The sequence below is a fragment of the Zeus faber genome, assembly GCF_960531495.2.
Source record: "Zeus faber genome assembly, chromosome: 6".
NCBI classification, from domain to species: Eukaryota; Metazoa; Chordata; class Actinopteri; order Zeiformes; family Zeidae; genus Zeus; species Zeus faber.
The window spans coordinates 24,215,233-24,228,348 of record NC_137201.1 but is presented as its reverse complement, the minus strand read 5'-3'; the positions used below and the strand labels follow the sequence as shown (position 1 = coordinate 24,228,348).

The 13,116-nt window shown below is 46.2% G+C and overlaps 1 protein-coding gene across 2 annotated transcripts in view; it reads left to right on the top strand.

Moving 5' to 3' along the window:
- The window catches only part of fbln1 (fibulin 1), a 32,139-nt gene that overhangs the window by 2,092 nt on the left and 16,931 nt on the right, over positions 1–13,116 (top strand). For both annotated transcript variants that reach the window (XM_080002179.1, XM_080002180.1), the window contains exons 2-14: positions 1,494–1,599; positions 4,398–4,530; positions 7,947–8,124; positions 8,459–8,524; positions 8,666–8,758; positions 9,174–9,311; positions 9,665–9,802; positions 9,994–10,137; positions 10,495–10,620; positions 11,066–11,191; positions 11,618–11,737; positions 11,974–12,105; positions 12,724–12,847. In XM_080002179.1, coding sequence (XP_079858305.1) covers positions 1,494–1,599; positions 4,398–4,530; positions 7,947–8,124; positions 8,459–8,524; positions 8,666–8,758; positions 9,174–9,311; positions 9,665–9,802; positions 9,994–10,137; positions 10,495–10,620; positions 11,066–11,191; positions 11,618–11,737; positions 11,974–12,105; positions 12,724–12,847 — 1,624 coding nt within the window. The remainder of the gene's footprint in view (positions 1–1,493; positions 1,600–4,397; positions 4,531–7,946; positions 8,125–8,458; positions 8,525–8,665; positions 8,759–9,173; positions 9,312–9,664; positions 9,803–9,993; positions 10,138–10,494; positions 10,621–11,065; positions 11,192–11,617; positions 11,738–11,973; positions 12,106–12,723; positions 12,848–13,116) is intronic.

Here is a 13,116-nt window from a genome sequence, read left to right as displayed (position 1 = left end):
AGAGATACAGAAAAGCTCCAAATGGTCGGATGAAACTGAAGTCTTGTTAAAGTGCCCCCTCATTTAACACTGTTGCTCAGAGGTTTATTGGCGAGCAGATAGTGCAATGTGCCAGATTTCCCGGATTTCGAACCCTAACTCCTCAGACTGTTGATGACCGTCTGTAGTGACTCAGCTAGCTGCCTGGTAATAAAAGCTCTGTCCACTCCAGGTTAATCACTTCCATGTGCGTCAGCACGAGATTGGATCATAGATGATGTTTTCATTTGGCGGACTTGTTTATCTTGCAGCCTACGCCGATTCGTTTTTCGGTAACGGCGCCAGATTTTCTGCGACTGGACGCTTTCAAAAACTCAATTTAATTCTCTCTGCAAAGCCCTCAAAACAAGCAAATCTTGCAATCTTGAATGATGATATCATAATAACATAACATCACTACACAGTCACATCTTAAAGCATGGCTACAACTTAAGATGCACATTTTTTTGTTTTTTCCTACGTGTGAATTATATTTGGATCATGGGGTATAATCAAAACAATCCCTTTTCCCCCTAAAAAAACAGAGCGGTGACTATAAATTGGTGACGTGTACATCCAGACAGTTTTCCTCCCCAACCTCATCAAACTTACTCTGCAGATTTACTGATGCTGTATATTACGATGTTTATTTTCACTGTGATTTCGCAATCCCTGGCTCAGTTCGCAGAAAAGAAATCAAGGGAATTAGACAACTGACTCACAACATACGGTATATCACATCAAATTGTAATACACTCACAAATTATAATTCACGGTGAGTTTAGTTTCTCATTTTGATCTTGGAGGACGTGCTTGTGCTTAAGCCCCCCTGGTCTTAGTGTGGGACATATGGCAGGGAAATCAAAGCGGTCAGTCTGCCAAAGCTATTTCACGTTTGGCCGATCGCGCAGACCGCAAGGCGCATTTATCTATCTGATGTGATTGTGACGGCCGATTGTTTACAAAGTCAAGGCGTTCCACGCGTTCTAATCCAGATGAAAAAGCGGCCAGATCACCGCAAAGTTGGTGGCGCTCCAGCCAAACTCTCTCTTGTTACTGCATCTATCCATCACTTATCTTCCCCCGGGGGGAACACGTTTAAAGTGCCAAGCGGCTTAAGAATTTATTTTGTTTTTCTGTTCTTTACGGCGTATAAAGCAAACTCTCTATAATGGCAGTATCCTTTTTTGTTTTTGTTAGTTTTCCAGGTCTGATCAATGTGACTCACTCCATTAACATAAACAATTACTCACTGAGTATGAATTATGTTTGGCTAAAATCTCCGCTCATGATAGATTCCAACCCAATATTCTGTGATATTTATGATCAGATTAAGGTTTTTGATTACTGTCCTTGCTCAATAATGACTCAATATGGACGCCCTGATATATTAAAAAGTGAAAGTCTTTAGTTCTAGTCAGTATAAGTAAAGACTTGGTCATCCAAGTCTGATGGTTGTTTCTATCATTCCTTAGGAGGAGAGATCCCCATTGAGGATTGCTGTAAGGATGGTCGCACGCAGGGCTTGAAAAACCAGGACTGCACCTCCATCCCACTCATCTCAGAATCAACCACATGCAGGTGAACACCAGCCATCTGTTGTTTTCCTCTCACTGGTCCGATATCTATGTATCTATACCCTCTGAGGGGTAGTGGTTGGTTCCACTCAGCTATTTCTGCACCAAGCATTACTTTGCAAGCAGATAGATAGAAAGATAGATAGAAAGATAGATAGATAGATACATACATACATACATACATACATACATACACACACACATACATACACACATACATACATACATACATACATACATACATACATACATACATACATACATACATACATACATACATACATACATACATACATACAAACATACATATATAAATACATACATGCATGTAGATGAATACAGACAATGTACATCTGAATATATATTGCAAAATGCATGTGGAATCACAATAGAAATCTGAATACACAAAACAGATATGTGAACAACAAACCTCAGACCCTTGTGACCAAGTGTTGGCCCACAGGGACCTGGCCTGCACCCAGTAAGGTGGGCAGCGTCTGTTGGCTCTCAGGAGAAGATGGCTTTACCTTCTCTCCCCCATAAATCTTCAGCCGCATTATTCACTTCACGTGAGAGCTGGAGACACTAATGGTGGTGCGGTAATTACAGCTCTGCCCGTAACACTAGAAGGTGTGCCGCCACAGGCTCAGGGCCCATAAGCCGCGGAGATCTGGTGCTCAATCTGCACCCTGATGGCAAACACATTTACCCTAGCCACCTAAGTGATCCCGAATTTGTCTAAATTATAGTCTGAGGGCAAAGAGAGGAAGGGAGCGGGGGGTTTCTGGGAGGGCCATGGTGTGTGTGTGTGTGTGTGTGTGTGTGTGTGTGTGGTGGGGGTGAGAAAAGGGGGCTATTTCCGAGCCCAGGAAATACCTCAGAGGTTAAACGTGACAGAGGGAGAGGATGGAGAGACCCAATAACAGGAAATCTTAAGGATTATTTCAGAGTCGTGGCGCGCGGGGGGGGGGGGGGGGACGAAAAACAGAATCAAGAGCCTCTGCCCTTAAAAGGTCGTGCGGAGGAGGTGGGGGCCGACTCGCATCTAGTCTATGTGGAAAGGGTTGATAAAGTGGCTCGTTGGAACGTAATTGAGGGACAGAGAGGGGAAGGCGGGGAGGGGAGGGGGAAGAGGGATGGTGCCGGGCGCTGAGCTTTCCGCCCTCGAAAAACGATCGGCGAGACGGAGCGCCGCGATCCAGACAGCGCGGCTGCACGCTCCTCGCCGATTGGACGCCCGGCGTGAGCCCGCTCCGCCTGACGGATGGTCGTCTGCCTTTGAGCTCCCCACTGAACTTGGCTCGCCCCTACGGGGCCGAGCTCCTCCCGCCCGACACGCCTCTTTTCGCCCGGGCACCTCCCGCGGAGAGGAAGACGTTTATGTGATTTTTCTTTTATTTATTTGTTTATTTTTTCCTCCGCGCCGATCTTCAGCCGCTCTCTCCCAGAACATTCCAAACGGGGGGCGACGGTTGATTCCCGTCGTAGTATCGCTGTGGGAGAGGAGCGCCGTAAATAAACTTCCCCTCCAACGCTCAGAAACCTCGAGTGTCGAACCTTTTAGCGACGGAGCTGCGTCTTTCCGGAGGTTTGACAGCTCAGCCCCGCGTTTTTTTAGAAGTTTTTTTTCTGACTGAACACATTTTTCAACGTTTTCCTCCTCTCCTTCACCCTCCCCCCGCCCCTACCCCCGCCCCCGCCCCCGCCCCATCACCGGCACCACCCTTATCTCCCTTCAGCGGTGCAACAGCTCTGAAAGCCCCATCAGGCACGCCCGGGGCTGATTTTAATGGGCTAAGATTTAAAGCGGCACGGAGAAAATGGATGGCGGTAAGAATTATGGGCTGTGCGATGCAATGCATTTGCGTGGAAATCTCGATATTAATAAGCACAATATCCAGATAGCAAAGGCCATCTTTTTAATGGGAAAGCTACAAAACGGGCTGTTTTCTTTTTACAAAAAAGGTCTGTTTGTGAGGCACGTAAAGAATGAATACAACGGTCCAGGTGTTAAGAAGAGGGCCTGTGCAGTGCATCAAATGTGCATCAAACGAATATGACATCCAGGCACTAAAATACGAAGAACTGCGAAGCTGAAAATCTTTACTGCAAATGCTACTGTACGACATGGGTGTTTTTTGGAAAAGCCTGTTTTGTGTCAGTGGGAGACAGAAAAAGCAACTCAAGGGGGGTGACGTCAGCCTTCGCGAACCAGTTCTCCTCTGCTTCACGACAAAAACAGGTCCGCTGATACGGCTGACAGAATCAAATACCGCAATATCTTTTGGGGAATACATGAGTGTCGATGATTCAGCAATATTTTGGGGACGATTAGTGCTTTCATAAGAAGAAAGAAAAGTGAGTTACGTTGATTTTTTTGACAAAGCAGGCTGAGGATAACAGTTAGAAGGGTCTAGGGAGTTCAGAAAACGGCATTACTTTATTGTACTGCAGCCTTAAAGACAACATTTAACTCTATATCACGATATTATGATGACCAAAATCCCAGACAATATCTAGCATCATAGATATAATTTCATTATTATTATTATTAGTAGTGGTAGTAGTAATAGTAGTGGTATTATTATTATTATTATTATTATTATTATTATTATTATCATCACAAAGCACAATATCAATATTATAACGTATATCTCCCGGGCCGAACTACTGAGAAGGTTTTGAGATCGCACACCACACAGCTTTCAAACAGCACAGCGTGTCAATATATCTTCCCCGTGTTTTGCGGCTCCACTGAGCGGCGGCGTCTTCCTGTTCTGCTCCGTGGTCTGTGCTTTGCAGGATCGTGCAGGAGCAGTGCTGCGTGACGGTGCTGGAGGACAACATGTGCAACAGCGGCATCAACATGGCCAAAGACCAGGGGACCTGCGTCACGCTCTTCATCACCAACACCTGCGAGACCAAGACCACCAAGGTGGGGGTTTCCAGCTTATGGAGGGAGAGAGAGAGAGAGAGAGAGAGAGAGAGAGAGAGAGAGAGAGGGGAGGGGGGAGGTGTGGATAGATAGATTGATGGGGAGAGGATTTAGTTTAAAAAGCCTCTTATTACGTCTAAACAGAAAGGCAGAAAAATAAACAACAGCTTGAGTGTTATGTTCTTCTCACTTCTCTCAAATGCACAACGAACAATGAAAGGGAGGGCGAGAGAGAGAGAGAGAGAGAGACAGACAGAGAGAGAGACAGAGAGAGAGAGAAAGGCGGAGAGAATGAATTCACTCTGTGCTCTGAAAATCAACCCCTCCTCAATCAATGTACATCACTCTGCTGGACAGGCAGATTGGAGGAGGATGATTGATGAGGGAAAGGGTGTGCATCTGTGCGTGGTGTGTGTGTGTGTGTGTGTGTGTGTGTGTGTGTGTGTGTGTGTGTGTGTGTGTGTGTGTGTGTGTAGTGTGTGTGTGTGTGTGTGTGAGCTTGGGTGTATCTTACATTTCTGTGTATGTACAGTATGTGTTTGTCTACAGTACATGTTTACATTTTCATGCACAGGATTTTATATTCCTGATCTAAATCCAAGAACTGTGTGTGTGTGTGTGTGTGTGTGGAAGAGTGTTTGGTGTCTGCGTGTGTGTCTGTGTGTGTATGTGTGTGTGTGTGTGTGTGTGTGTGTGTGTGTGTGTGCATGTAAAATTCATGGAAAAAAATAGTGATTAGGTGTATGGTGTATATGTGTGTATGTCCGTCAAAATCGGAATGTCTATCCTTCAGCCTGTGTTTGCGTGTGTGTCTGTGTGTGTGTGTGTGTGTGTGCGTGCGCACGTGTGTGTGCATGTTCAAGCTGCGTCCTTAGGATGCCCTTAAAGCTTCATATCAACAGTGTCAAACTAAGTGCGGCATCCTGCGTTGCCGTACCCAAAGCAACCACTAGTTGTACAGTTCAGCCGTACAGTACATTACTGTCGAGCTGTCGTACGGAATTGACAATAATGACGGGAAAAAAAAGAACAGAGAATATTAAGCATTAAGCAAGCAAGGGAATATTAATGTATTTTTTTGCGGTGAAATAACACGCGACCTCCTGCTTACCATTTAACTCCTTGTTTTTTTTTTTGTTGGGATACAGTAACGCTGGGCATATAAAAACATGAGCTGCCATGTTCCGCAGTAGATCAAGTAACGGCACGCTGCCCCACGGATGATCTCAGCGCTGATGAAATGCACTCGGTAGCACAGAAAAAATAAAAATCCTTGTAAAACAAGCTTATTGCCATTGTAACAGCCCCACCCTTTTCCATATCAGTTTATTTTTTCATATTTTTTCTTCTATTTTATTTTTCCGGCAGACTGATATTTAACATATTTTCCACATATGACAATATTAAATACTGTATTTCTCATAACAATTCACAACACATGTTGGCTTGGCTAGTTAGAAATGGAAATTTTTTGCAGCGTACCTTCTAGTTCATAAATTTCTTAATCATTAATCTAATTTGCGTGCTATGTAATTTGACAAAAATAGCGGAAAAAGCAAAACTAAAGCGCAACAACAAACTAACCCCACAGGAAATAAGTTTGGAAGTGATCCTGTGGAAGGTTCTAGAGCCAGAGGAGAATTTATAATCTATCTGACGGCAACATGCCCTATTCCTCCCTGGAGTGACATGTCTCATCCTGTTCGCGGCAGACACACACACCCACACACACACACGCACGCTCGCACGCACGCACACACACACACACACACACACACGCAGACACCAAACACTATTCCACACACACACACACACACACACACACACACACACACACACACTCACACACACACACACACACCGTTCTTGGATTTAGATCAGGAATATAAAATCCTGCGCATAGACGTAAGCATGTACTGTAGAAAAACACATGCTGTACATACACAGAAATGTAAGATACGCCCAAGCTCACATGCACACACACACACCCCACACACAAACACACACACACACACACACACACACACACAGACGGAAGGATAAGCTTTGACAGACATACACACATATACTGTATAGTATACACCTAGTCACCATTTTTTTCCATGAATTTTACACACACACACACACACACACACACACACACACACACACACACACACACACACACACACACACACACACACACACATTGGCAGACACCCTCCCCATACACACTTACTCACCGTATTATTCAGACACATCCCTCCACACACATACACACACACACACACGCAAATACACACACAACACGCACACGCACGCACGCACACACACACACACACACACACACACACACACATACACACACTGTCACGGGTTGATTGATGCAGACTGGAGTGCTTGGAGCAAAGAAGGTTAAACCAATACACGGTAAACTCTCTACACTTTTCTCTACCTATTCTCACACACACACATGGACGCACACACATGCACACACACACACACAGACGCACACACACACACACACGCACACATATTTTTCCCCTCCCCCCTTCCCTCCCAGTCATTGCCAGGCCTCTGTAATGATGGTGATTGATAGGCCAAGCTCCAGGCTCCAGCTAGAGGGGGGTGGGTGACGTCATCTCACGTCCGTGTGTCCGTACGTCGATGTCGCCGCGTCCGTCCAGATGACTGATCGTCCGGCTCGCTGCCTCATCAATCTCCCTCTCCATCTGCCAGAAAACACGTCCATCCGCCCGTCTGTCTGACTGAAAGCCTGTCAGTCGCCCCGCTCAGTCTGATTCCCCGCCGCCGCCTCTAGTCCTTGGCGGCTGGAGTGCACCGCCTGGAACCACACCGCGATAGGTGTCCCGGCCTTCTGCTCGGCCTCTTTTCCTACTTCCTAGTTTTTTTATTTTTTTTATTTGAAATTATTTTGGTATAAACGCTGCTGTCCCCTTTGTTTTCGTACACACACCTCTCGCAAGGAAATATCCTTTGTTCAATATCTGACGCCACTGAAATGTCTTTGTTCCGATGCGTTTGGATTTCACCTGTTACCTGACCTCCTCATATGATCATAGTTGTAGTGTGATGCATGTATGTTTTGGATGGATGGATGGTTTTTATATGTGTTTAGTGCCACATGTTTATATGTTCTTCTAAACAAATGTACTGCTTTGGAAGGCATTCAATATTATATACTCATCTTTTCATCCGAGTTAGATGTCACTTCCTTACATTTCCGTCCGACATTTATTCATGTTAAAACACAACAATAGGGCAAGTGTGGCCAGGCAACGGAGAATCCTTATACCGCTCTGTTTCTGTATTCTATTCTGCTCTCCCCTGCTCCGCTCCGTTCCCTCCACTGTTCCCCGCAATCTTCCTTCCCGAGCCCTACCATTTTTGACGCCATTCGTCTTTGTCTGCCGCAGACCTGCTGTGACTGCTGTCTTTTGGGGAAGGCGGCGCAGGAGCAGGGTCTCCCCTGCGACCACAGCCTGCCCCTGGGGTACCAGTGCGGCCTGGTGTCCCGAGCCTGCTGCGTGGACGGAGCCCCGGACAACCAGACCGCGTCCGCCTCGTCCTCCCACGGGCTTTCTGATAAAGCAGGTAAACATTGAAACTGTCCGTAATGCGTAGAAAATAAATGACCCACATGCAGAATCAGCGTTGCCATTGTTTGAAGGCAAGAAGGTGGAGCCGTTTGAAATAATTTAATGACTTTTCGGAGGCTTTGGAAGTGCCTCACGTTGAAACCTGCTGTGACAACAGCAGTTCTACACTGCCCCCTGCTGGGTGAAAATAATAGTGTCTTAGAAAACAGTATATTTCAAGAAAAGGGAAAGCGTACACTTTAAAACCTGCCCCTTGCCATGCAAATGTCCAAAGTCGTTAAATCTTCTGCCATGGGAACAAGCAGAGCTCTTTTTTTTATGTCACCCAGGCTCAAACAAGGAGAATGAGACCAGTGATGCTGCGGTTGATTCTTCAGCGAACGATCAATGTAAAGGTACTGCACAAGGAAAAAGCCTTTTAGTGCATAACCCTGCATGAACCATTCGATGCGGCCATGAGAAAATAAAATAAATGCGTTATAAATGTACACATTCCTGTTTATTCGTCTGTTTGTTTCGCTTCCTTTGAAATTCAGGAAATGGGAATTGCGCTCATCAGTGTGTGGGGAACGGAACGTGCTCCTGCTTCAAAGGTTACAAACTCAAACCAGATGGGAAGAACTGTGAGGGTATGTGGAGTTTTTTTTGTGGAGTGCTCCCTTTCCTAAGTGTTTAATTAGTCGCGTGGATCAGTTAAGTGCTCGGCCGTATGAAGCTGCCTGGATGCCGATGCAAGGGATACATTAAATAAAGTGCACCGCAAGTAAAACAGGGACTGTCTTTTCAAAATCTACAACGGCGTTCTTAAAAAAGAAATACAATACTGGAATCTCTACGACGATCCGTCCACCACCTGCATACTCAACAAGACCACACCAAGACCTTCCCTCCCCTCCTCTCTCCTCCCCTCTAGTCTCCTCTCCTCTCTCTCCTCTCCTCTCCTCTCCTCCCTTCTCCCCCCTCCTCTCCCCTCCTCCTCCCCTCTCCCTCTCCCCTCCCCCTCCCCTCCTCCTCCTCCTCTCCTCCCCCTCCCCCCTCCCCCAGATATTAATGAGTGTTTGCTGGGAGCCAGTAACTGTCGAGGAGGAGAGCGCTGCATCAACACAGAAGGTTCTTTCCGCTGCCAGAGAGAGGTCAGCTGCGGGACGGGCTACGAGCTGACGGACAACAACATCTGCTTGGGTCAGTCACTCGTACTGAGCTGCACATACTGTACTGAATACCGCCTGCTGCTGTTGGTACATTTTGGATTATTGCACATTGATGCATATAAATATGGTTCCTGTTATTATTGCCTGTGGGGAAATTCAGGTGAATTAATAAATAAATATTCATAAAAAAATAAAAAATAAATGTGTGTGCGCGTGTGTGTGTGTGTGTGTGTATATATATACACACACACATATATTTCATTACTTTCTGCACCGTATTCTCTGGGGCCGTGCCAAAGAGAACATTGTATTTTACTATATAATTGCTCATGTGACAGAGACTTTGGTGTTTTGAAGGTGTTTTCCTTTTCCTCTCCGTTTCAGATATCGATGAGTGTGAGACTGGCACCCATAACTGTCAGCCTGGGTTTGAGTGTCAGAACACTAAAGGGTCATTCCGCTGTCATCCCAAGAACCAGTGCGGCACCGGCTTTATTCAGGATGCCTTAGGCAGCTGCATAGGTGAGCATTAAACCCCTTGTTTTTTTTTAATTAAGGGAGTTGCCACGTGTTTCAATGAAAAACCCCCCTTCTCTGGATCAGTGAAGAGCGCGCTTCTCCAGGGAAAGAAATCACTTTGATTTGATGTTGTTTCTTCAGAGGATGTTTTTGACGGGGTTCCTCCCTCGACAACCGTGTCCTCTTTGTTCCAGACATCAATGAATGTCTGGCCCAGACGGGGCCGTGTCACCCGGGACATGTCTGCATCAACACCATGGGTTCCTACACCTGCCAGAGAACCTCCGTCAACTGCGGACGCGGCTACCACCTGAACGAAGAGGGCACACGCTGCATGGGTACGGTGGATAGATGAGAAGATGCTTAAACCTAAGGCCCATTGGCAGGGCCAAATTCCTGTCTTTTAAAGATACTTGGTATAGATTTCCTACAGTATAGGAATTCCTATGATATTTTGGGACAATTCATAGAGGACTTTCAATAGGATTTCCCATACGATCCTTTAGGAATTGTCAGCAGAGCCCACCGACTCCTCCTACTCCGGAGGGTGCTCCCTCTCTCCCCTCTCTGCAAGCGCAGAAAATCGAACCGCTCTGAGTGACTCGTCAAGAGCTGAATCTCAAACAAGGGCCAAATCTCTTTCACCGCCAATTGTGACGTCTTTGTTTTTCTTTTCCCTCCCTCCACCTCCTCAGACATCGATGAGTGCAAGGGTCCTGACCCCGCCTGCTCGGGTCACGGCTGCATCAACATGGTGGGGTCGTTCCGCTGCGAATGTTCAGCCGGATACGTCTTCGACAGCATCAACAGAGTCTGCGAAGGTGCGCCGGTCGGCTGGACCTATGATGAGGACAAATCTCTCAGTTTACTGAGTTTGAGGTTTTATTATTGGTTTTTAAAAGCACAAATTGGATAGGAAGCGCGGAATGTCCCCCATTCCACTACAGGGCCCCTTAGATCCTGGGGCCAAAGGCTCCTGTCTGTTTCAGGTCCCTGGTAAATTTAAGGACGACTGTGTGTTCTCTGCTGCTGTCGCAAGGCTTTGTGTTTATTTTGTATATTTATTTTGTGTTATTTTATTTGATCATTTGCTGTACAACGTTTTTCATTTTTAAATGTGCTTTATAAATATATTTGGTTCAAAAGGTGACCTTCTTTCTGTATCAGAACAATCCAAAAGTAATATTTCTTCAATAATTCGGAAACAGAATTTTATTAATTTATTATTATTTCTGCTATGGCCTGTTTTGCCTTGATGTTTTCCAGATATTAATGAGTGCAGGCACTATCCTGGCCGTCTCTGTGCCCACAAGTGTGAGAACACCTTGGGGTCCTACAAGTGTAGCTGCGCCGCCGGCTTCAAGCTCGCCAGTGACGCAAGGAACTGTGACGGTAGGGCTTCCATTCTAATAAGTAGTACGAGTTACAAATCGATTTGTTTTTAAACTTTTTGGTATAATGTTTATAAAACGGTTGAATATTTACCATGAGGCAGAAGTTCCCAACCTTTTTCACCCCCTAAATAAAACCTGTTTCAATCTGAGACCCTATGTATTAAACACGATATGCAATATTTCTTCGCGGTCTGCAGTCGTTTTTGTCTGAATTGGTTCCGTTTTCGTGGTGGAGCGAGCAGCGTTTTTCACAAGACACCAGAACATAAACTCACAGGTTTCTTCAAATTTTTATTTGAACTCTCACGCTCAATATTTGACTTTGAGGAAACACTTGCTTCAAATGGTCCGAGGTCGTCCTCTGGTCCCATCACCGCTGTTGTAAGGTGTATAACGGGGAGCGGCCGCGTTTCTCTCTTTGCAGACCTGAACGAGTGTGAAAGCAACCCGTGCAGCCAGGAATGTGCCAACGTCTACGGCTCCTACCAGTGCTACTGTCGCCGTGGTTACCAGCTCAGCGACATCGACGGCATGACGTGTGAAGGTAATGCCGAGGCAATCCATCGGCTTTTTGCACGCTTTCCCTTGCCCTGTATGTCTGCAATCTTTGAGCTTTGTGTGTATTCTATATATTTTGTCAGACTTGTAAGCTATTACATACCAATTGTCTGGTCAGCAACGCACCAGTCTTGACCACGACAAAATTCCTTGTATATTAAAAATGTTATATTATAAATAAACAGATTCCGGTTCTGATTCTGCTTGGGTTTGTCGGCACAGATATTGACGAGTGTGCGCTGCCCACTGGAGGCCACATCTGCTCCTATCGCTGCCACAACGTCCCCGGCAGCTTCCACTGCTCCTGCCCCGCTGTCGGATACACCCTCGCACCCAACGGACGCAGCTGCCAGGGTAAGACGATCCTGACACGCCCCTAAAAAGCGTCACACGTAAGGAAACAAAGACCTCCACACGGTATCGAAAGTGGAAAATTCATTGATCACATGCTTGACAAAATGTATCTGAGGAACCTGTAGAGAAGATGCAACATCCACCTGCTGCTCCGTAGCCCAACCAACGAGCAACTGGTATGCAGCCACCCTCACCCGATCACCTAGATCCACGTCAGGTGTGGCTGCTCAAATCATCCCATCCACACACCACAGTTATTTGTTCATATATTTCACCCTATTTGGTAACCACGGCGACAGTAGCACTGGTAGGAGCCAGAAAAGGTTTGGCAAGCTGTGCGGGAGATTTCACATGTTTCTCTTAGACTTAAACGTTTGCCCGACGGGCCTGCATTTCATCGCAGTGAGAACCTGCAGCAGAGCCGTGCGTTCCTCAATAATAAACCGTTCAGAGAAGTTGCGTTATGAACAGGTGGAAATGATGGGAACCGAAATGTAAAGGGCCCGGGTTGAAAGGAATGGTGAAACCATCCGATAATTAGGATACGGATTCTGCATAGGGAGGCGACACGCGGCGCCGCCTTTGACGGCTTATTCCTCTGCTTGCGTTTATGGCCAGATGTCGACGAGTGTGTGACGGGAACGCACATGTGTGCGGAGAACCAGAGCTGCTTCAACGTGCAGGGGGGATTCAGATGCCTGTCCTTCGAATGCCCCGCAAACTACCGCAGGATTGGAGAAACGTGAGTACCTTGAGATTACACAAATCATGTGTGGAGGGATGCACTTTCAAAGGTGTACAGTATATACTGTAGGTATATGTGGGTGTTGTACACGAGTGCATCCACTGTGTTTGTTCAAGTTCAGCTTATCGAGAGGGTTATTGAGTATATGGTTAGGGGCAGTCACGACCTCCTTCTCCAGCAGTCGCCTCGAGCTATTCTCGAAATGCCGGGTCAATTTAAAATATTCTGATGCCAATCACCCGGGCCAGCTCCCAACAATCCAAAAA